At 38.0% G+C, this 24941-nt stretch overlaps 1 protein-coding gene and 1 pseudogene across 1 annotated transcript in view; one reads left to right on the top strand and one right to left on the bottom strand.

Annotated features, from left to right (window-relative positions):
• Nucleotides 1-13568, bottom strand: part of mrc1a (mannose receptor, C type 1a) — a 31168-nt gene extending 17600 nt beyond the window's left edge. The window contains exons 1-11 of the mRNA XM_041244377.1: nucleotides 13423-13568; nucleotides 12155-12556; nucleotides 11311-11484; nucleotides 7688-7843; nucleotides 6819-6932; nucleotides 6428-6571; nucleotides 5918-6100; nucleotides 5189-5346; nucleotides 4622-4735; nucleotides 3057-3172; nucleotides 2124-2272 (exon numbers count right to left, since the gene is read on the bottom strand). Coding sequence (XP_041100311.1) covers nucleotides 2124-2272; nucleotides 3057-3172; nucleotides 4622-4735; nucleotides 5189-5346; nucleotides 5918-6100; nucleotides 6428-6571; nucleotides 6819-6932; nucleotides 7688-7843; nucleotides 11311-11484; nucleotides 12155-12556; nucleotides 13423-13480 — 1768 coding nt within the window. The 5' untranslated portion in view covers nucleotides 13481-13568. The remainder of the gene's footprint in view (nucleotides 1-2123; nucleotides 2273-3056; nucleotides 3173-4621; nucleotides 4736-5188; nucleotides 5347-5917; nucleotides 6101-6427; nucleotides 6572-6818; nucleotides 6933-7687; nucleotides 7844-11310; nucleotides 11485-12154; nucleotides 12557-13422) is intronic.
• On the top strand, nucleotides 10212-10767 carry LOC121309686 (annotated as a pseudogene).
• Nucleotides 13569-24941: the final 11373 nt, after the last annotated feature.

The raw sequence follows: 24941 nt of genomic DNA on the forward strand, positions 1-24941 counted from the left end.
AAGTATGAGAGTGATCCAGCTGCGATGTGGGAAAAGGTTTTGTGGTCAGATAAGACCAAGATAGAGCTTTTTGGCCAAAACTCAAAGCGCTATGTGTGGCGCAAACCTAACACTGCCCATGCCTCAAGACATACCATCCCTAGGGTGAAGTATGGTGTTGGCAGCATCATGCTGTGGGGATGCTTCTCATCAGCAGGGACTGGGCATCTTGTTGCAATTGAAGGAAGAATGGATGGAGCAAAATACAAGAAAATACGGCAAGAGAATCTGCTTCAGCCCGTTAAAAAACTGAAGCTTGGGAGGAAATTTACCTTTCAGCAGGACAATGATCCCAAGCACAAGGCCAAAGCAACATTGGAGTGGCTCAAGAACAAAAAGGTGAATGTCCTACAGTGGCCCATTCAAAGTCCTGATCTCAATCCCATTGAGAATCTGTGGCACTATTTGAAAATTGTGGTCTACAAGCGTCGTCCAACCAACCTGAACAACCTGGAGCAAATCTGCCAAGAAGAATGGGCCAAAATCACTCCGACACTGTGTGCAAAGCTGGTACATACTTACCCCAAAAGACTTAAAGCTGTTATTGCAGCGAAAGGTGGCTCTACCAAATATTAATGTGTGGGGGTTGAATACTTATGCAAGCAAGATATTTCAGTTTTTTATTTTTCTTAAAAATATTTCCCAACATAAAACCAATGTCACCTTACAATAATTGATTTTGAGTTTAAGTGTTTTAAAATAAAATATCGAACAGAACGAAATTTCAATGTACCATTTGTAATTCAGTAATATGAGAAAATTGCTCAGGGGTCTGAATACTTTTGCAAGTCACTGTATATATACACACATACATATATGCTGTTCATTTCATGTGTTAATGCACGTGGGTCATGACAACTAATACATATTTATTGATTGACCGATTTATATTATGTCTGGTGGCCTACTCCCTGTTAGAGAACACTTTGGCTAAGAAAACACTTTACCTGCTTACAGAGGATGTTTTCTTAGCCGGAGAAAAATCAGAAATTCACCCTAAATCTAAATTTAATGCATAAAAATATGCATAGCAATTTTGATGCACAGCTTGTCACAGATGATTTTCACCTATTACATTGTTTACATTGTTTACCACCAGGACGCTTAGTAATACTGGGGACTGTAATTAGGAAGTATATATATATATATATATATATATATATATATATATATATATATATATATATATATATATATATATATATATATATATATATTCTGGGTTGGGTTACCTGCAATCCATCTAACTTGCCCAAAAATGCACATTTCATACATTTTTAGATAATTAACATAATGCCCTGATTGCTAATTTCCATACATTGGTCTGGGTTAACTAACTTGAACCTAAACTAAAGGGCATAAAGTCAATATCTCCACCTGCTAGTATACCACTAAACCATCACAATATACCATACCTTTGAATACTGTAGATTGGATAAAAGAGGGACAAAGTATTAATGAAGCAAAAAGGGCTATCTATCTATCTATCTATCTATCTATCTATCTATCTATCTATCTATCTATCTATCTATCTATCTATCTATATATATATATATATATATATATATATATATATATATATATATATATATATATATATATATATATATATATAATAATGAGTGGTCAGTCAGTTAATTTATGAGCATTAGTTGATTAATCTGTAGATTAGTCGGTGCACATTTTTAATAAAGGTAACAATATTATAGTGTTTGCATAGTAACACTAAAAAAATCAATAGAATCTAAAACAAAACAAAACAAAACAAAAGAACCTAAAGGGTAATGCAATTTAAAAAAATATTAAAAAAAAAAAAAGTTTCCAGAATTAAAACAGTATCCAAAGTCAGTATTCAAAATTGCAGAATATAGTGCTCGATAAGGCCTTAATGTCACTTGCACATAAAAATACACAAAAGCAACTACAGATCACAGTTCATGCTGTTTAATGATTAACTGTTTTACATTACAGTAGCTGGTGACCAACTACTATAAAAGCTTAAGACTGTACTGCTGTTTTTTTTTAGACCCATTTCCTGTCATTGTTTTTCTTACAGTGCAATAATATGTAATGTAATACTGCACCTGGTAAGTTGACATTAAAGTGAGTAAACCTGACGTCTTGACCAGCTGTCCATCTAAATGTATCCCGATCTTCCGTGTTTGACAAACCCAGCCAGAAATATTTTTCAGGTCTTAGTCCAACCAAGCTAATTAGATAGGAATGTTCATATCTAGAAGAAATGTATGGCATGTATATAAAGGAAAAAATACAACTGAATTGAAAAGGCAGCTGCTAAACATGGATACTAAATTTTGTATAAACCCAGGACAGCAGTAAAGGAATAGGCCCTTGATGTGGCAGTGTGGCTACAGTACCGAGCACTGCCACATGTCAGAATTCTGTGATTACAAATACTCTTACTTGTCTGGTAAGCTTAGTGCTGCGTGACGCATTTCCTTGATTGCTGCTACTTGAATTGATTGGGTTGTTTTTTTTTTTATCATTTTCTCTCAATTTAGAATAGCCAATTATTTTTTTAGGCTCAGCTCACCGCTACCACTCGGGAGCAGCGAAGATGAACACACGCTGTCCTCTAAAGCACGTGCCGTCAGCCGACCGCTTCTTCTCACACTGCAGACCCATCATGCAGCCACCTCAGAGCTGCAGTGTCGGAGGACAATGCAGCTCTGGGCAACTTACAGGTAAGCCCGCAGGCCCCCGGCCAGACTACAGGGGTCGCTGGTGCGCGGGTGAGCCGAGGACACCCTGGCCGACCTAAGCCCCCTTGGGCGGCGCTCAGCTAGTTGTGCACTTCAGTAATTATCTCTCTATCAAAGGGGGCTGTTTTAATAGTCTAAACATGGGGATCTAAATATCTGACACTTTTTAAATAATTAAAATTGACTCCAAGGAAAACAATAAACATGTCAACCTAAATAACAATACATGAACCAGGCAAGTACGTGACTCTTTATAGATAATATTTCAAAACACTGTAGACTGTTTATTCATACCTGTCATCAACAGTAACCAGGTCTGAGGCTTTACTTTTGCAAGTCTGGTTTGCTTCTGTAAATGACTGCATGTCAGATCCCACATAATAGCAGTAAAAGCCATATCTGGTCCAACCCTAGAAAACAACAAGCAAATCTTATTGGTGGGTTAAAGGAGCTGTTAAACAAGGCAGAATAATTACATGTGTAGAATAAGTACCTTCTAATGTCTGTTTAATTTCCACCATCCCCTTACCTTAATGTTAACAACCATTCTTCCTGGTTCTGTTCCTCCACTATTGAATAAAAAAACAAACATTATCTGTGCCTATAGAGTCCTAGTTGGCAGCTGTTTGTGTCTTTCTTGGTTCCAAAAAAAGCACATCATGTGGTGACCTTCAACTCAGCTGGCCCCACCTGGTCTATTGTAATTGAATGAAGACTTTCTTTTGAAGCACAAAGTACTCAGACGTAGATGGTAACTAGGATTTTAAAGGCACAGATAATGCCAGATGTATTCTGATACAGGGAACAGACACACTGAAAGTGATTTGAAGAGTGCATGCTGTTTAATAGATTAGCGATTCTATACAAACACTTTCAAGACCTAAAAAGGCAATATTGGAGTAACATTTCTTAGAAAAACGAAATGTGACTGTAAGCATTATAAAATGGTAAAGGAAAGGTGAAAAAAAAAAACTACATGTGAAGTATTAAATATGAAAAATAGTAAAGTAGTGTCTGACAAACACATTGCATGTAAACATTCAACCAAGAGCAAAATGGTCAGCAATATAAAGAGATAAAAAAAACTAGTATAATTATACAATTGTTGTTTTTTTTTAAACTTGGAATATATAATTGTGGGGATAATTCAGTCATGCAGATAATAAGGAACAAAGCTGTTGATTTAGTGTACACATTTTTTTATGGGTAATTTAAAGCTGAATGGGCGGCAGGCAGATGGACTGCAGTTTCACGGAGGAAACAAGACTGCAACTGCATGTAGCGATTCCCTAGAACAATGCAGAACACTGGAAGTGTTTGCTCAGCGATTCGCAGCTAAGTATATTTTTCCTGTTGGAATATTTGTCTGTAACGGATGTGAAAATACAATACAAAGCAGAAAATATTGTCCGATAAAACAGATCTGTGTCAGCATCACATCACTAAATTCACTATTCAGCAAACTATTTCCTGCTAATGTTATGAAAACACAAAAGGTCTCCTAAATTGCACCTGGCAATGTCAGTTACATTTTCTTCCTTGTCAAGGAGCAGCGTATGACCACTGTTGCAAAGCGTTTATAGCAATAGTGTCCCCATCATGCTCAATTTTTAAACCGTTTTAAATTGATTTGGTTTCAAAAGATATTTAGCGCCTTGGGGGACATCTGAGTGGTCAGTGACAAGTGTTGACAAAGCGTGGAAAATAATGACGATATAAAATAAGGCAGTGAGTTTGCATTTGTTTCACATAGTAAGCCCTATGCTTAGATACATGCTGCTTTTACAAAAGATAAAGTACATTTCCAAACACCCAACTCTAACAAAATTGTGTAGAAGAAAAGAAGTCTTGTAACTTACTTTCTTGCAACCCTGTTCCACAATCTCGGAAGCACCATGTGGCTTGGATGAGGCTTTTTTCTTGCAAATGTATCCGTATTGCTTTTCACAGACATGATCTGTCCATTTGCCGTCCTGTGGGTTCGGAAATACAACATCATTTGTAGCAATTGCTTTGCCTAAAAGATGGGACGGGGCACTGAAGCAGCTCTGTGCTTGTCCGGTTCCTAGTAGCTGATTGATCTTAAAACTTTTTCAAGTTGGGTCTCAAAGGATGATTTCCTTAAAGACCCACCTGGACCCCCCATGTTTTTCTACCTGCAAGGATTACTGTGGGTTTGTTTTAAACCAATTACTGTGCCTCATACAAATTCTAATGAAACATTTTAATGAATGTCTATAGTACCGTATGTTATTTCATTTAGTTTTACATTATGAAAATGGTGCAATAGCATGTACTGTATAAGCATATATAAAATGTCATACAGTAAAAGTTAATTTATAATTTTATGCTTTTTGGGTAAGTAAAGAAAGGCGTTTTCTAGCTCTCCAACACTGCTTTTCAGTATAGATCAACATTAACGTTACCTTTCCTTTCATGAGAACGCAGTCCTCCTGGAGGTTGGAAGAATGGCTTGGTTCTCCAGTGTGCCATTTGGTGAATGTCACATGTGATCCATCACTCCACTCAAACAGCATATGCACTTTCAGGTCATTAAGTCCAATCCAGAGGTCCTCACTTGGCACTTGGGGAGGGGAACATTTGCAAAAATTTATACCAGTGCATTGGCCAACGGGGAATCAAAAATGTGCCTTTGTTGTTTCTTTTCAGGATTATTAATAATAAACTACAGTACAATGTCATGAAACATGCAGAACACTTGTACAGTTTTTAAATAGTGTATAATTTGGTACAATTTTTTTCAAATAGCGTTACTGCTGTGGGGGGTGGGGGCGTTGAAAAATGTTCAAAATGTATATTTACTGGTATATTGTACTGTATTTCCCAAACCCTCACGGATAGCAAATGTTTTAGACACCAGGACTGGTAATACAGAAAAAAATGGTTTATACAGTAATAGTAAAGCTACTCATTTTTATCTTGTTTAACTTTTTGAGGATATACATCTGAAGATCAACATGAATTGAATAGACGTTTACACAGTGACTGGCAAATCAACAGACAGACTGAAATAAAAATACAGTAGTCAAAAGATCAATTAGAAATGAATGTTGTTGCGGAAATTCCCAGCAAAGTAAATTCACTTTGGTAGACATATTGCACATACATACATATACAATACAGTGTATACATACAATATCCAAGCTGTGAAGTAACAAAACTGTGTTCTTCAATATTGTGGATGCTGGCAAGATCTCCACCCTCCTTGTGACATGCGGCCAAAGCATCCTTCCATATTTTTTTCGATCTTTCTAAGTAATAGCAATGCCCTGCGTACGGCACCCAGTGATTAGAACAGTAACTGAGCTGACCGTTCACTAGAAAAAAAAAAAAGAGAGAGATTACACGTGAAACCCCTTTAACAAAATGACAAGAATACGTGGTATGACAAGGAAGAATGCTGAACTTGTTAAAGTTATCTATTTTATTTCTGAAAGGAATAAAATTGTTGCAAACATTATAAAAAACAAACAACTAAAAACAATGATTGACTGCTTCTATCTGCAGGATGCATTACCAGTGTCGAAAAAGGACACAGACAATTACACACAGACACTCCTTATTGAAGGTTAATGTACACAGTCTCGCAAACGCCCTGTTTTACAGATACGATACAGTAGTGGTGTAAAGTGATTTGTATTAACCTGGCACTGAGGGTATCAGGTTAGTAGCATTCCCCTTCCTACAGATGTAGCCTAGCTTATTTGAACAAGCCTTGTCTTCCCACTTGGCACCTTTTCCAGGATTCATCACAGCACAGTTCAGACCAGGCTGGGAAGAGGGGCAGCCTTTATTTGAAGAGATAAAGAGGAACAAATAATAATAGTAATAAATAATAATAATAATAATAATAATAATAATAATAATAATAATAATAATAATAATTACTACAGTATATTCAACAACATTAATACAAACATTTCATTTTGTGTTTTTAAAAAGTGAAAAGGACAGTTATTAAACAAAAACTGTTTTTAAAACTGAACGCATTTAAGAAAGGAATTTCAACAATTAGAAGAATATAACAGAACTCACCAGGTGCCCAGTTCAAGTATCTGAATGGGTTACCATTACTCCATTGCCAGCCACTGTCAAAATCCAAACTATTGAGTCCAATCCACAGTGGAGTGCTCAAAGAACTGGTTAAGCCTTTTGAAAAAAAGTTACTGTATGTAAATGCTTGTTACTGTCTTGAAGGAAGTTAGATGTAAAACAGAACTGTATTATTCAAATTCCAATCATAATGTATATTAAAATAAACTGTACTATTGACCAACGTTGCTCAAAAATCCTGTCAAGAAAATGTCTGGATAAATAAGGGGTGTCTGTCTGTCTGTCCGTTTAGTAGTCAGTCTGTATGTAACACTTGCATTTCTGCATATATCTGCAAAAGTGCTTATAAAACTTGATGGCAGCATTATTGAGTGTCAGATTCTGGGGTTATATGGAGGTGTCTGTTTGTTCATTCATCCACCCATCTGTATGCAAGTCATACTTGTTATGCATATACCCATAGAATTGCTTATCAAATTGTGATTAAACACTGAATTGCTAATTTATATTGTGCACTACTCTGTAAACACTGTTGATCACGGTCCTCTGTTTCTTCAGTGTAATGATCGCTATGATTTTGAATTTACAGCCTTGGATGAGGGTTTATTTTACTGACAAAAGGGACTTGTTACCTTATTAAAGTAGAAAAGAGCCATGAAACTATAGATGGGTTAAGTGTGGTCTGACTAATGTCGTCATTTTACTGACAATTTTTTTTCAAGGTCTGAATTTGTCAAGAAAATACTGTTTGTGTTCAAGACATAAATAGTTTTTTTTTTTTTTTTTTTTTTTTTTTTCAGCCAAAGCGAGGTCAAGGCGTTTCCTAATTAAAGTGTGTGATAGATACATGCCTGCAAGATATGTTTGTTCGTGTAGCTCAATAACACTTAGTAAGTCAGAATCTTGCTGCTGGCAGCTTTTCCTTGCTTGATGCCAGGTCAGAACTGCTTGGGTGTTTCTTTGGTAGAGTACCCCAGTTACAGGGTCTGTGTCCCATCCAGCACTGCCTGTGTAAAGGAACAGAAAAATAAAATTTAAAAAAAAACAGATATCTTTTTTTATAATCTTTAAAGAGAAAGAAATAGAAAACAGGGAGAACTCAAATTAAAACATGATTTGTGATCTGAAAGTTAATATTGGTTTCCGTGAGAATGCAACTCACTCATGTAAACATGATGAATATTATTTTATAAGTATTTACACAAAGTGTGCAGTATATTCAGTTAATAGTTTTCTATGTATGGTGTTTTTGATAAGATAGTATACATGGTGTATCCAGTGTTGGGTAAGTTGCTTTTAAAAAGTAATCTGTTAAAGTGATCACTTTTTACAGTTCCAGTTACAAATAGTTTTTTGTCCCCGCTTGGAATATTCTATGAAGATCCAGTTACTGAAACACACTCGTTCCCTCCTCTGATGCCATTTTCTAACCAAATGAGATAAAAAGTGCATTCAAGTGTCAAGTAAGGTTTGACCCGCACTGTTCAAACGCTTTCTGGTTTCCATGTAACTGAAAGAAACTTATGTATTCACATACAATGTAATGTGTCACCACATTTAATTACCTATCTGAAAATGGAACCATTACTGTTGCAAGTTACTGAAAAATATCAAATTACAGTAATGCGTTACATGTAGTATATTACTCCCCAATACCATCACTGGGGGTATCCTTTGCAAGGCTGAGCATTATACAAGTGGTGCATGTTATGCAAGAATGTAGCCCCTGCTATCTCAATCACTGAGTTATGGGGTGTGTGTTATACACAGGTTGCCTGTTTTATTTCAAAAATACAATTGCTTCAAACAAAAAGAAGTAATGTCTAGGTAGCCTTAGTGAAAGCAAGTTCAGCAGGAGCTTCAGTAAAGCAAAGTTATCACACACTTGTGTCATTGATCTAACTGTCTCAATGGTGGTGGATCTAAAAAAAAACCTTACAACTTTGATCAATAAATACAGTCAGAAAAATATTACAGAGAATATCTCCAAGCTCTGTAGTATTTAGACTCAAGGCCCTTTCATTTCATGCAATCTACTTTAAACTGTTATAACTATTCTAGGATGCTGCAGCGAATCAAGAAAACGCCAAAAATGCAATGGCTGTATCATGCAATAGTGAGTTTATAACTTGCAATACAATTTCTAACTGACTTCCATTAGCAGCATTTAATTAATATGCGTTGCAAAGGGGCCCTTCCACTTCCTCTTTCCAGTGTATCTTTAGCAGTGTTTGAGTCCAGAAAGGAGGAAACCAGAAGAATGATCTGCTTAAAGACCAAGGAAGCTAGCTGTCTAAAGGTCAGGGACCAGGCGTGATCTGTGCTAACTAACCTCTAAGAGAAATGTACAGGAAAACAGGAAAAGAAGGAATTCCAATTTCAATAAAAGAACACAACAAGCTTTTGAGAAATCTCAGAACGCAACGCCAATCCTGCTACTAGTGTTAGGTTTATGAAACTGTAGCCAACTACAAAGTCATTTTAAAGCTTGCTTTGAGGAGAGGTTAGGAGACATCGCTTCATTCAAAACTCACTTTGACGGCGTGTACATGCACAAGTCATGACCGTTTTCCTCACAATGTTTTTGCTGCAGTTTTCAGGAAATGCGTTGCTATGCTGTTCTGATTTAGGAAAAAAAGTTGGCCATACCAATGCAGATTACTCAACTCATAGTAATTTAGGGGAGGGGATATTTAAATGCCTGTGTCTGCCTAGTAATTAGGAAAAGACCGACTGAATATCGTGAGGAGAGCTTCATGCGTTAAAGATTATAAAAAATTAACAAGAGAAAAGAATTAACTTGTTGTCACCCACATTCCGAATTACCACACATTACTTGTTTGTGTCTCATTACCTTTCCAACACACACACACGCACATAAAAGTATATAAAATAAAACTTCTAAGTACAAGTTTTACTACTTAAAAAATAGATATGCACAACATCTAAAGGCTTTATTTAATTAAAGTAGTCTATGAATGTATGTGGGAACACGGGGTTACACTACAATACAATAATAAAAAAAAACATGATTCTTAGGCCAATATGAATATAAGATTGAGAAAGGGGGATGTGTAAAAATACATCCGAGGTTCCTGAGCATCCTAATGTTCCTGTACACATCTGCCGGTCCCTATACCCTGCCTCTGCTCCGAGAAGCCAGTGACTGCTGGTCGGCAGCTGCGATAGAAGTCCACTTAACACACACACATTATAATGAGACGTGGAAGTCTTTTAACATTATAAACATTCAAACAAAAGTCTTTATTTAAAGCGATATGGTACCTTAACCCTAACCCTAACCCTAACTATATCCATTACTTATTCCACAATATGCCAATTGATGCTAACAATTCATTCCAGTTGTGTGCGGTGGAAGAAGAGGTGGAGCTGTTTTGTTCCTGGGAAATCTGAAAAGAATTATAGAAAGAAAGTACGACTATAATATAAACCAACATGGGAGCGTACAAGTACATGCGGCAGCTATGGCTTTCTGCTCCGTGTCCGCGGTTGGCAGTGTTGCCAACTCTCGAACCTCACTGAGCTCCTAGACCTACCAGACCCAACAAGGATTGCAGACTTGATTACAAGGCAAAGCAAGGTTACATCATCTATCGTGTGCGTGTGCGCTGTGGTGGTCACAAACACCCCGTCCCCAAGGGTGCCACCTACGGTAAACCCGTGAACCATGGAATCAATGGGATTTGCCCGCAGTCTGTGGCTGAGGAGCGTGCTGGCTATCACTGCAGAGGCCTCAAGAGTACTGAACTCCTATTGAGTGGGTGAAGATGCCACATACAAGTTCTTTGAGGTGAACCTCATTGACCCATCAGACGCAATCCCGATATCAAAGTTCCACCTTAACATTGATGGCTCCTGTCGAGCTTGCTGGAGAAGACACAACACCCTGCAACTGCACTGCTACCATTAATCACTGTAGTGCTTGTATATTTCAAGTGCTAATAAAGATCTCTCTCGCAGGGGGGCGGACGGATGGACGGAATACTACTACTACTACTAATAATAATAATAATAATAATAATAATAATAATAATAATAATAATAATAATAATACAAGGCTAAAAGTTTGGTTAGGGTTGTCATGTGATGTCAGTGATGCCATGCAATGAGGTTTGTGTTGGAGTTTCCCCTGGGGCTATTGGGATAGGACAGTATATGAGGCACCAAATGTGTATTGAGCCCCATGGATAGGTTATAACCAGGATAGGTTATAGCGATAGACTTGGGTGGCAATGAGGAGAGCTAGCAAGGAAATAGCTGAAGCCTAGATTGTCAGTGGACAAATGTAGGGCAAACTGTATTATGTATTAGGGCTAATGGTAAAAGAATATCCTCAGTTTGTTCAGGTCTCCTTATACCTGACATTACAGGACTGCATGTGAATTTCCATAGCTACTATCACTTCTGTACATTTAATTATTACAGAAAAAGAACACCATTATCTTTTACTCACTTTTTGTTGGACACATGCCCCATTTGTTGTCTTTATCATAGTCCGTTGTTGTTGCACACCAAAGATTACCATCAGACCTGCCCTCTTTGGTGCAGTCAGCATACCACTTTTGTAGAAACTTGAAAGGGAACTGGCATGGAATTCCATTTGAATTCCCCCCTATTGAAAATATATCTAAAGGAAGAAGGCATTGCTAGTCATTATTATTTTGGTACAAAAAGGCATGTTTGATAGTGCTGCAAAATAATATCTGAAAACAGCTTGTTTATATACACTGTGGTAGTTATTTATACCTCAAGTGATGGACAGCACATCTATTTTTTAGACATTTCTAAATTGCTTCAAACAGTCCAGGCCATTATTTTTATTCAGCTAATAAGCTTAAGAATCTTAAACTTGAACTGCAAACTTTGGCTTAAGCTTCAGAGGTATGAAAGATAGCTTTTTATGTATATTTTTTAGTAATATTCACAACTCTGTCTAGTAATGTAACAGCCTCCATATTAATTTTAAAAGATTGCTAAGTTTAGCACTTACAGCTGTGCTTTGGTTTCAGCTATGACACATTCATGTATTAATTACTTTTGGTGCTTTTAAATGTACTGTTCATGAAAGGTGTAGGACAATAGCACTGGCTACAATCATGGCACAGGACTGCCTGACAGCATGCTGTTGAGCGCACCTCAGTCCTGACCCTAACCCTACCCTGTAATCTCCCAAGCAGAGTATCATTTGTGTCACATGGTGCCAAATTATATGGTGCTTGTGTGTACATAGCATTTTTTTAAATTGAATTAACCAATCAAAAACAAGATTGGCATTTCAAGCAAAGATTTCCAAGTACCTTCATAACTCCTGGAGCATAAATCGTCCTTGGTGCCGTATATCTTCCATCTGCTCCAAACTCCTGATCCTTTATACAGCATGACATTTTTTTCATTTTTGTTTCCGTAATTGAAAAATAAGTCTTCTCCCTTCATTGCAAATAAAGTGTCATTCCTGCACTCCCACTTCTGCAGTTCACTCTTCTCATCACAGGGATACAGCAAGACTTGAACCCAGTCTCCCTTTTTCTGCGTTCCTAGACATAATTTCAATGACAGGCTGACCAGTCTGTCACCTGAGACCCATCTGAACTGCTGTGACATGGCACTAGGGTTGCACGCAGTGGTCTGGACAGAGCTGGAACTGATTGCAATCACACATTTGTTATGATCTTCATTGTATATCAGAAAGGAACTTGTTTCTGTAAGATAATACAATAATTCAATTTTAAAATATGATAAATGCATGGGTTTTTAATACAACTTTCAATATTGGGGTTCGCGGCACAGTTGATCAGTAAAGAAGACACTGTATTCTCCAAACAATACTTGCAAATTATATTAAAGAAGTTTTAGTTTATAATGTTAGAAACAGCCACTAGGGATAGAATGTGTCACTGAATATCCAAATTATTTGCTAATGAATTTAATAACAAATAGTATTTGATAAAGGTAAAAAAGGCTGGATTTTATGTTTTCATCACATCCAAAAAAACAGACTTTGATCTGTATTGCTCCATGAAAAGCAACTCATTAATAATGCACATTATTGTTGCTCATCAGTAGAACTGCTCTAAGGAACCCAGGGTGATTACTGGCTGACACAGTAAGCAGGGAACAATTGAAAGTCTAGTTGTAAACCAGTGATGAAGGGGTCTGGACACGACTGTCTTCTCAATGAGTTCACGTATTTATTTTTATATAATATTAGCAGAGATTTGAATGTATCCTTTCCATATAATTCAGTGGTTGCAATGCATCACTTTCCAAAGCAACCAGATTGTTACTCCCTCAGTAAGAATGTACAGGGTGTTCTGAAATGTGTCTAAGTATCGAGAACAAACTGCTTTCTCCACAAAATATTAAATATATCAAAATATCTGAACTGTTATAAATATTCTCTATATAGTTTCTGCTTTGTTTAAGCTATTCTGCTACATGATTGTTGTCTTGCTGTACTTTTTGAGGTGTTTCTCAATGAGTAAAAGTAGTGGGTAATATACCAATTAATATGAAACATGTGAAAAATAACATTTGAAACGCATTATTAAAAAATAAGTCAACTCACCTAGCTGAACAGAGGTCCGAATGACATAAAGAAAAAACACCAGTGATATTCTAGCCATTATAAATGTTTCATTATTTTCCTGACTAATTTAGAAAAGTATTCTCAGGTCCTAAATCCAAGACAAGTTGTGTTTACTGAGTTGATGCTCTTAGTGTGAAAGACATTAACTGTAGTAGGGCAGGGCACCTTAAATGTTAATGATGTATCCTGTCACATGGGTGAATACAAATAGAAAAAACAGGAATGCACTTATCAGCATGTGTTTCCACATTTTAATACTTGGAAGCACACTCATTTACTAGAAGATATTTGCTGACAGATACATATTTTTTAGGCAGATGTATTTATTGCATCATTCCTTTTTAATAAGAATGCCAGAATAGTTATTACTGTCTAATATTATTTTTTTCATATTACACAAATCCAATCAATACACATATGACTTATTTAAAAAAGAAGTTCAGTAATGACAATGGACACAGTACAGTTAATTTATTTTATTATATTTGTATGGGTAATGTATTTTAGCATTCAATTACCTTTTTAATTCTACTGTTTCAAAGTTTCAGAATCTGTCGACCTGTGTGATTTTGACTTTTGTGGATTTTGAAACATGACATAAGCATATAACTTTGTTCTAAGTTTGCACTAACTTGACCTGAATCTAAATTTCTTCAGAGAAAGCGTGGTGTACTCAATAACCAAGATAAGGAAGTTACCATAAGAAAAATGTGGATTCTTTGAATTGCCTCCTCTGTGATAATGAGTTATCAGTTAGGATTTTTTTGGTTTTTAGTGAAAAACATTCCAACAAGAAAAAAAAGTTGTTAGAGTATGCATGAGCTCGACCCTTGCAGTCTCTCATCGAAACTTAAACTAGAAATTAAGAGTTTGATCCTTTGATCCTTATCTCTCATTTGAGACTCCTGTTAGCGAAGTTACTGAAGTATCTTTTTACCATTTGAGAAATATAGCCAAATTTAGACCAATTATTTCTGTATCTGGTGCCGAAAGACTAATGCAGGCCTTTGTTTAATCTAGAATTCATTATTGTAATGATCTTTTTACTGGTGTCCCAAAACCTGTGCTGTCCCGCTTGTAGCTTGTTCTGAATATCGCCGCTAAAATTCTGATTAAAACCAGGAAAAGTGAACTTATTACCCATGTTTTGACCACTTTACACTGACTCCCTGTGCAGTATAGAATTGATTTTAAGAGTTTGCTGTTAACTTACAAGGCTCTGAATGGATTAGGAGCTAGTTATTTGCAAGAGTTACTGACCCTGTATCTTCCAAACCGCACTCTGAGATCACAAGATATGGGGCTGCTGGTTATTCCTAGGACCAACAAAAGTAACACAGGAGGTGGGGCTTTTTCTTGTAGAGCTCTGAAATTACGGGATGCTCTACCTTCATTTGTCAGGGAAGCTGGGACCGTCAATACTAAAACGCACTTTTATAATTTATATGGCTTTCTTAGTGGGTTTTAATGTAACTTTAAAATTGCTGCTTGTATTATTGTGTGTACAGTGTTATTTAAATCTGTTATTTAAATGGGCTGACTGTGGCAGTTGTATGTGTGACATGCTACACAAATGTATTGTGTTTTTTTTCATGCTATGTACTATACAGTGCTTTGCAATATTTTTGTATAAAAAGCGCTATATAAATGACACAAAAAGTGGGCGTCACCATATGCAAATTAACTGTTTCACCTGAATCTTCTGCCCAAAATTATATGTAAATTGGGTGCTCCCAAGTGACGCATCCGGCAAAGGCACTCCACGTGGAGCGCAGGATGCACCTCATAGCCTGGAGGTTGCTGGTTCAAGTTCAGGCTATTCCACTGCCCACCGTGGACAAGAGCTACCAAAAAGAGTGGCGCACAATTGGCTGAGAATCGCCCGGGTGGGGAGGGCTTAGGTCGGCCTAGTTGACCTCGGCTCACTACGCACCAGTGACCCCTGTAGTCTGGCCGGGTGCCTGCGGGCTTGCCTGTAAGCTGCCCAGAGCTGCGTTGTTCTCTGACGCTGTAGCTCTGAGGTGGCTGCATGGCAGGCATGCAGAGTGAAAAGAAGCGGTCGGCTGATGGCACACACTTTGGAGGACAGCGTGTATTCGTCTTCGCCGCTCATGTGTCAGTGTGGGGGTGGCCTAAAAATAATACAGTTGGCTATTTCAAAATTAGGAGAAAAATGGGGTAAAAATCAATTATTGACTACTAAATTAAAAATATATATATATGTTTAAAAGAACTGTCGCATAGATGAGAGGTTCAGCCCCCAGAGTTGATTATTAACAAAAGTTGATAAGTTGACGTTATTAATGTAACATTAAATATCAATGACATCCAAAGATGAGAGGCACATGAACTGCACTCCCTTGAGGATGCATCTATTGGGACATCGTGCATTCACCTTTGAATAGAGATGATAGAAATGAAATGAATGATTAGCAAAGTGCTCTAAGCCACTCACTATGAAGTGCCATCAATCAAAGGTAGGGCTGCCACCTCTGAGGTACCAAAAAACAGGACCTCTGAACAGAAGGGAGGTGTTAAAAGTGTAAACATAAAAATCTTATAATCATCCAATAGAAAACACTAATAATATTACTGCTATAGTACTGACAGCCAGTTAATACTGTGTATCTATTGCAGTAATATTGTATCCTGTATGTTGTATGTATATATATATATATATATATATATATATATATATATATATATATATATATATATATATATATATATATATACAGTACTGTGCAAGTTTTAGGCAGGTGTGAAAAAATGCTTTAAAGTAAGAATGCTTTAAAAAATAGACATGTTAAAATTGAAGAGAACAGAAGAAAAATCTAAATCAAATCCATATTTGGCGTGACCACTCTTTGCCTTCAAAACAGCATCAATTCTTCTAGGTACACTTCCACAAAGTCAGGGATTTTGTAGGCATATAGTCAGGTGTATGATTAAACAATTATACTAAACAGGTGCTAATGATCATCAATTCAATATGTAGGTTGAAACAAAATCAATAACTGAAACAGAAACAGCTGTGTAAGAGGAATAAAACTGGGTGAGGAACAGACAAACTCAGCTAACAAGGTGAGGTTGCTGAAGACAGTTTACTGTCAAAAGTCATACACCATGGCAAGACTGAGCACAGCAACAAGACACAAGGTAGTTATACTGCATCAGCAAGGTCTCTCCCAGGCAGAAATTTCAAGGCAGACAGGGGTTTCCAGATGTGCTGTCCAAGCTCTTTTGAAGAAGCACAAAGAAACGGGCAACATTGAGGACCGTAGACGCAGTGGTCGGCCAAGGAAACTTACTACAGCAGATGAAAGACACATCATGCTTACTTCCCTTTGCAATCGGAAGATGTCCAGCAATGCCATCAGCTCAGAATTGGCAGAATGCGGTGGGACCCTGGTACACCCATCTACTGTCTGGAGAAGTCTGGTCAGAAGTGGCCTTCATGGAAGACTTGCAGCCAAAAAGCCATACCTCGACGTGGAAACAAGGCCAAGTGACTCAACTGTGCACGAAAACACAGGAACTGGGGTGCAGAAAAATGGCAGCATGTGCTCTGGACTGGTCAAAATGTAAAATATTTGGCTGTAACAGAAGGCAGTTTGTTCGCCGAAGGGCTGGAGAGCGGTACGCGAATGAGTGTCTGCAGGCAACAGTGAAGCATGGTGGAGGTTCCTTGCAAGTTTGGGGCTGCATTTCTGCAAATGGAGTTGGGGATTTGATCAGAATTAATGGTGTCCTCAATACTGAGAAGTATAGGCAGATACTTATCCATCATGCAATGGCCCCAGATTTATTCTGCAACATGACAATGACCCCAAACATACAACAAAAGTCATTAAGAACTATCTTCAGTGTAAAGAAGAATAAGGAGTCCTAGAAGTGATGGTATGGCCCCCACAGAGCCCTGATCTCAACATCATCGAGTCTGTCTGGGATTACATGAAGAGAGAGAAGCAACTGAGGCTGCCTAAATCCACATAAGAACTGTGGTTAGTTCTCCAAGATGTTTGGGCCAACCTACCTGCCGAGTTCCTTCAAAAACTGTGTGCAAATGTACCTAGAAGAACTGATGCTGTTTTGAAGGCAAAGGGTGGTCACACCAAATATTGATTTGATGTAGATTTTTCATCTGTTCACTCACTTTGCATTTTGTTAATTGATAAATATAACTATTAACATGTCTATTTTTGAAAGCATTCTTACTTTACAGCATTTTTTCACACCTGCCTAAACTTTTGCACAGTACTGTATATATATATATATATATATATATATATATATATATATATATATATATATATATATATATATATATACACACACAGTGGCTTTCAGAAGTAGTCACCCCTCCCCTTTGGACTTTTCCACATGTTATTGTGTTACAACATGGAATCAAAATTAATTTAATTAGGAGTTTTTGCCACTGATCAACACAAAAAAAGTCCATAATCTCAAAGTGAAACATAAAATCTACAAATTGTTCTAAATTAATTCAGTATAAAACAGAAAATAATTGATTGTATAAGTATTCACCCCTTTGCTATGACACACCTAAATAAGCTCTGGTGCAACCAGTTGTCTTTAGAAGTCACATAATTAGTTGAATGGAGTTCACCTGTGTGCAATTAAGGTGTTTCACATGATTTCAGGTTAAATACACCTGTCTCTGGGAGGTCCCACAGTTGGTTAGTACATTTCCTAACTATGGCAACTCTAAAGGCGTTACAGTGTTCCACGGCTGAGCTGGAAGACACTGTACATGTGGCAACAATAGCCTGGGTGCTTCACAAAACTGGCCTTTCTTTTTGCCACACAGGAAGAGTGGCAAAAAGAAAGCCAATGTTGAAAATAAATTAACATCAAATCTCGGCTAGTGTTTGCCAGAAGGCATGTGGGAGACTCTGAGACCAAGTGGAAGAAGATTCTATGGTCTGATGAGATCAAAATATGCCTTTTGGCCTCAATGCTAAGCACTATGTTTTACGCAAGCCTAACACCACACATCATCCTGAGAACACCATCCCTACCGTGAAACATGGTAGTGGCAGCATCAAGCTATGGGGATGCTTCTCTGCGTCAGGGCCTGGAAAGCTTGTGAAGATAGAGGGCAAAATGGATGCAGCAAAGTACAGAGAAATCCTGGAGGAAAACCTGCTGAAGTCTGCAAGAGACCTGGGACTTGGGAGAAGATTCATCTTCCAGCAGGACAATGACCCCAAACATACAGCCAAATCCACAATGGAGTGGCTTAAAAAAAAAAAGTTCAATGTCCTGGAGTGGCCCAGTCAAAGCCCGAACCTCAATCCAATTGAGAATATGTGGAAAGAGTTGAAAATTGCTGTTCACCAAAGGACCCCATCCAATTTGACGGAGCTTGAGCAATTTTGCAAGGAAGAATGGGCAAAAATTGCAGTGTCCAGATGTGCAAAGCTGGTAGAGACTTATCCAAATAGACCCGTGGCTATAATTGCTCTACCAAATATTAAGTCAAGGGGATGAATACTTATGCAATCAATTATTTTCTGTTTTGTATTTGTAATTAATTTAGAACAAATTGTAGATTTTATTTTTCATTTTGACGTTATGGACTTTTTTTGTGTTGATCAGTGGCAAAAACTCCTAATTAAATCCATTTTGATTCCATGTTGTAACACAATAAAATGTGGAAAAGTCCAAGGGGGGGGGGGGGGGGATACTTTTGAGAGCCACTGTATATATATATATATATATATATATATATATATATATATATATATATATATATATATATATATATATATATATATATATATATTATATGGGAGAACTCTCATATATACTTTGGACTTTTCCAAATTATAAATTTACAACATATTATGTAAAACAATTAGGAGTTTTTGCCACTGATCAACACAAAAAAAAGTCCATAATGTCAAAGTGAAAAATAAAATCTACAAAAATTATCCCCCACAAAACAGAAAATAATTGATTGCATAAGTATTCATCCCCTTGTATATATATATATATATATATATATATATATATATATATATATATATATATATATAATATATATATTGAATAAGTATTCCAACTCTCAAAAGTATTCCCCCCCCCCCCCCTTTGGACTTTTCCATATTTTATTGTGTTACAACATGGAATCAAAATGGATTGAATTAGGAGTTTTTGCCACAGTTTTTGCCACTATATATATATATATATATTAGCTCAAAGAGCCAGCTGCCCTATGAATGTTTTACTCATTTATATAGAGTACCTGTAAAATAATAGGATTTTCAATGAAATATAAACAAGTAGCTATGGTGACATCACCAGCAAATAATGCAAGTTAGTACCATTGAAGGTTTGAACCTTCCTTCGGTAATGCGTTCCGAACCTTCGAATGTCAAAATGTACCAGTCGTTGCAGCCCTAGAATTTTCAAAGCACATGTAAAAGTGACTATCCTGCAGGCAGAACTATGTGTTACTGTATGTTGTTGTGCTGTATCTGGCACAGGCAATTGTATTGACCTTAGAGCCATGGTGAAATCGTCTGAATGAAAAGGCTGAACTGCTAATTTCAACCAAGACACAGCACTTCTTGGAGTCCTTCGGTGCATTTTGTCTCAAAAGTAGTGCTGATTCAGAAGAAAAGCCAGCAATGAAAATCAAGACATGATCTTGTAAAGGGAAATGCAGGGGAGAGTCTGCAAACTATAGGAATGTATGGATAAGAATGCATAGGAAATCCTGTATCCTGCAAAGGGAAATCCAGAGATAAAAGTGTAGAAGAGAACCTGAAAATAAAGTGGAATCTGAAAAGCAATTCTGGAGGTGATGGTGATGGTGCTGAGGAATGAGCCACATATTGATCTCCCAGCAATGTTCAAAGTCTTCAAAGAGAATGTATTGACCAGTCTACTTACATTAACTTCAGTACTCGGAGACGACAGTCAAAATGTTTGACAGTCGGTCATATTTAGTTGACACATCCCAGTTATTGCTAAAAATGCATAACTGACGTATCATATCAGTGCAGACACATGTTTGAAATGCAGGACAGTAAAGAATGTAGTTAGCTGTACCATCTGAAGCACTTTTGTTTGAAGTTTTTCCCCGATGTGTTCGTCTGAAAGTTGGACCGTATGAATGTTGTGAGTTATTATCTGAGGTAAATCCTGGCTATAGTACACCAAAAAATAGAAAAAACCTTCATGTCTGTATAATTTTGAAGCAAAACTGGATGCATGTATGTTAAAATAAATAAATAAATAAAACAATAAAGAACAACCTAAGCCGGAGTTAGGAAGTATGCACAGAACCTTTATGTTAGAGTTCTGGGTTCATTACGGTACATGCAGCAGGATCCCTAACCACAACGATACAACCTGATTGCATGATCCATAATGAAAGGATTTTCTAAATAATCATAACAACATGACGATGAGTCACAAAGCCAATAACTAAATTAGATTCTCTACTTCAAACTTCGAGCTGGCATTTGACTCAAGTTATTGTTGGCAATGGATTTAAGCAGTGTGCATAATAGTATAATGGCTGTATAATGGCTGTGTGAAAAACAAAATTACACCACAGGTGCTATTAACAATTTCATTGCTTATTGTAGAAAAATAGGAAATGTTTATATTTTCTGGTCATTGGGGATGAGTGGACAAGTGTTGTAGTATTATTAAGCGTTAGCAACTGTGCTTGGCTTGAAACGTAAAGCAACTTGTTTTGTCATCTACTGAAACAGTTTGTATGTAGGGCCAATTCGGGGGGCTGAGCACTTCTGATCCAGTATTTCAATCCATAACAGCAATCCTCAGTTATCATTGTTTAGTTTGTAACTAAGGTGGTTTAAATATGGACTAATCAAGTACCAGCGCTGGTTACCGAGGGAATCTTTGTACAGAATGTATGCATTAGTAAATAGTAGCTGAATCATTCCCCACGTTACTAGATGCTGCTGCTTCATTATTTCATTGATGCATTGCTTTTAATATCAAACTGCATGATTTCCTCTATCTGTGAGTTTTTAGAAATGGCATATCATGTGAGCTCAGCTATGCTTGATTCAGCGCAGGTAGAGTATCCTAGTCAGAAGGAAGAACACAGTGCTGGATAGGTATGTCATTTTAGAGCTGGTGTGTTACTTTATGGCTATACAGTAAGACATTTATCAGTATAACTGCATGGTCGAGGGTATATACTCATGGCTAATAGTGCTTTAGCATAATGATTGAATGAATATCCCCATAGAACTATGTGACTGATTTCAGGAGTGACTCGTCATGCTAGGTCCCGTAGTTTGGGCACTAATTTCTGTCCTGATCCGCCAGCTGGGGTGGTTTGTTGGGCGTGTGTAATTGTGGGAGGAGCTTCTGCTAAATGAATTCCTGTGTTCTGTTTGTTTTACTGGGTTTGGTTTGGGTCTCAGTCTTGTATCAGCAGACTTTAGGGGTAAGGATACAAGAGGATAAATAGCGGAGACAAGCAGAAGTTATGTAACTCAGAATGGAGCAGGACGTGAAGAGGATCTGCATCTGCAATACATACACTTATTTATTTGTATTTTATGTATTTGCATGTTTATAGTGCTGTTTATACAGAGGTATCGCAAAACACTGTACAGTACATACATAGTACAAAAAAAAAATCTAGCCACAATGCATTTATAAAATATATTTCACGTCTACCACAATCATACCATTGAAATAACATCTACTGTATACACACACACACACACACACACACACACACACACACACACACACACACAGAAGATAGTGTAGGAATCTTGGCATGAGCTCAGGTCACTAGAACCTTTTCTATGTAAATATAAATCAAAGTTTGCAGCACCTTTTTTTTTAATTAGCTGGATTTACTCTTACTATGGAATGCTATTGAAAGAATATTGAGAGATTTTAGATTTGAAGCATCCAGTTATAATACTATTGAGGTAACATACAGTATGCTTAACACCCCTAAAGAGACCAACATGGGTTGTACTTTCTTGACAACTCAGTGCCACCACATTAACATGTTAAGGGAAAAGGGGAAACATGGCAACCGTCAAAATAACAAAACTTCCACCACCTTACAATAATCAAACCAACAACCATCATACTTCCTTTTTTTGTGTGTCCTCTGTATAGTTTGGTAGGCTGGGCTATCAATAGGGCTAGGAGTTTGTCACAGACAGTTTGGACATAAATCACGGAGCAGTCACGGTCAAGGAGTTCAAAATCACAGAGAAAATGACAGAGGGAGAATAAGGTCATGGGATAAAAAAATTAATAAAATAATTGTCTTTAATAAAAGCATATTGTGATGTTGGTGCGCACAGGTTCATCAAAGAAGCATGAGACAAGCAGTTGAAATTTCAATGTGTTGCTTTTTTATTTGCTCTGCAATGGTGACTACTATATAAAGACACAAACAGGGAAAAGGGTAAGAAACGGCATGGGGCAGACAAGAGACATGTACTTTAAATTAAGTGCAACCATACAACAATTAAACAACAAGTGGAACAATCACTTCAATTAACAAGAGACAACTCTTCATTGTATGTCCCGCAACACACACACACACACACTGCACACACACACACACACACACACACACACACACACACACACAATGAAATTTATTAACTGTTAACATAGCTTTAAAGAAGTATTTAATCGAACAGCTTAGTTTGACTTGAATTTTTTTTCTTCTCCAAAAAAAAAACAAAAAAAAAGGACATCACAGTAAGAAGATGAAACTAGTTTAAATATGTAATTATTTATTTGGATTAATAACACTGCTCAGTGTCTCTGCTGTCTCCCGTGGTGAAAAAGTTCACATTTTCTAGAAGGCTTGGAGTACAATTCTTGTTATTGCTTTATCTGATGATGTACCAAATGCAATGAGAATAGTATCGAGTTAAACCTCCTTATGTGCCGTCCCTCTGGGGAGCGACGGCGGCTCCTCCAACCTAGGCACTGGGAGCCAGCACGCGGCCTGGCTCCCTCTGGTGGCAGGTGGCTGGCCGCAGCAGATCCTCCTCCCTCTCTTGGCTCTGGCTGCTACGGCGGCCACCTGGTCTCTGGCTCCAGGAGCGATGGCAGAGCCCCCAAGCCTCTCTGGCTCTGGGGAGGCCCCGAATCACCACGGCACTCCTCCTCCCTCTCTGGCTCCTGGGAAGGCGGCGACGGCGGCTCCTCTCCCCTCTGGTGGCTTCTCTGGCTCTGGGAGCGAAATCTGGGAGCGAGGATCCTCCTCCCTCTCTGGCTCTGGGAGCGACGGCAGCTCCTCACCCCTCTCTGGCTCTGGGAGCGACGGCAGCTCCTCACCCCTCTCTGGCTCTCGAAGGCGGCTCACCTCTCTTTTTTGGAGTGAAACGGGTCTCCCCTCTCTGGCTCTGGGAGCGGCGGCTGCTCCTCATCCCTCTCTGGCTCTGGGAGCGGCGGCAGCTCCTCACTCCTCCTTCTCGGCACTGGGAGCGACGGCAGCTCCTCTCGACCTCTCTGGCTCTGGGAACGACGGCAGATCCTCACCCCTCTCTGGCTCTCGGGGTGGCGGATCCTCAGTCCCTCTCTGGCTCTGGGGACGACGGCAGCTCCTCACCCCTCTCTGGCAAGTGGGAGGCCCCTGAGACAGACCTAATCCCTCTCTTCTGGGAGCGATGATAACCCCTCTCTGGCTCTGGGAGTAATTGAAAAAGCACTCCTCACACCTCTAAAGCTCTGGGGAGATAAATCCTCCCCCCTCTATATCTTCCTTCCCGCACCAGGAACACCAAGGGAAGAGGCTGGCCGGGTCCTCCAGCGGTGGCTGCAGCAGCTTACATTTCTTCAGCTGCTGCTTTTCCTGCCTTTTCTATGTGTGCTAAAAGGACACAGAGCTGTTCTTCAGTGAATTGCAGCATGTGAACCTGTAAGTTCATGCCATAATGATAACCATAGTATCAGCCAAAACTCCTCAGTTCTGAAGTGCAGCTTATAAATATGTTAAAACCATACTAACTTTTCATTAGTGGAAAAGTAGCATTGAAAGTAGCAAGCTACTTTTTCCAAGTAGCTTTAAATGTAGCTAGCTACTTTTTTGTCAGAATAGCTTTAAGTGTAACCCTGAATGTTTATCATTACTTTTCAACTTCTCATTGTAACAGCTTAGGCAACTATTGCTTCCATGTGGCATTATATCTTGTCTAATGTAAAGGGAATATGTCTTATAGGTTGTTTTCAAGTTCAATTTAAATATCACGGGAATTTAAGTAAAAACACACACACACACACACACACACACACACACAGAAAACACCTTGTTAACAGCAGGCAGGAAATAAAAATACCTCTTTGGAGGAAAACTCTGGCAGTCCTATACCTGTCATCCTTACATTTTTAACTACAAGTTTACAATATGTTAATACAAACATTATAGGGTTAAATTTAAAGATGCTGCTAGATGTTTAAAAAACTGAAGACTTCAAGCGTTAGTGTTGAACTATACAGGC

Source organism: Polyodon spathula, chromosome 3 (genome assembly GCF_017654505.1).
Source record: "Polyodon spathula isolate WHYD16114869_AA chromosome 3, ASM1765450v1, whole genome shotgun sequence".
NCBI classification, from domain to species: Eukaryota; Metazoa; Chordata; class Actinopteri; order Acipenseriformes; family Polyodontidae; genus Polyodon; species Polyodon spathula.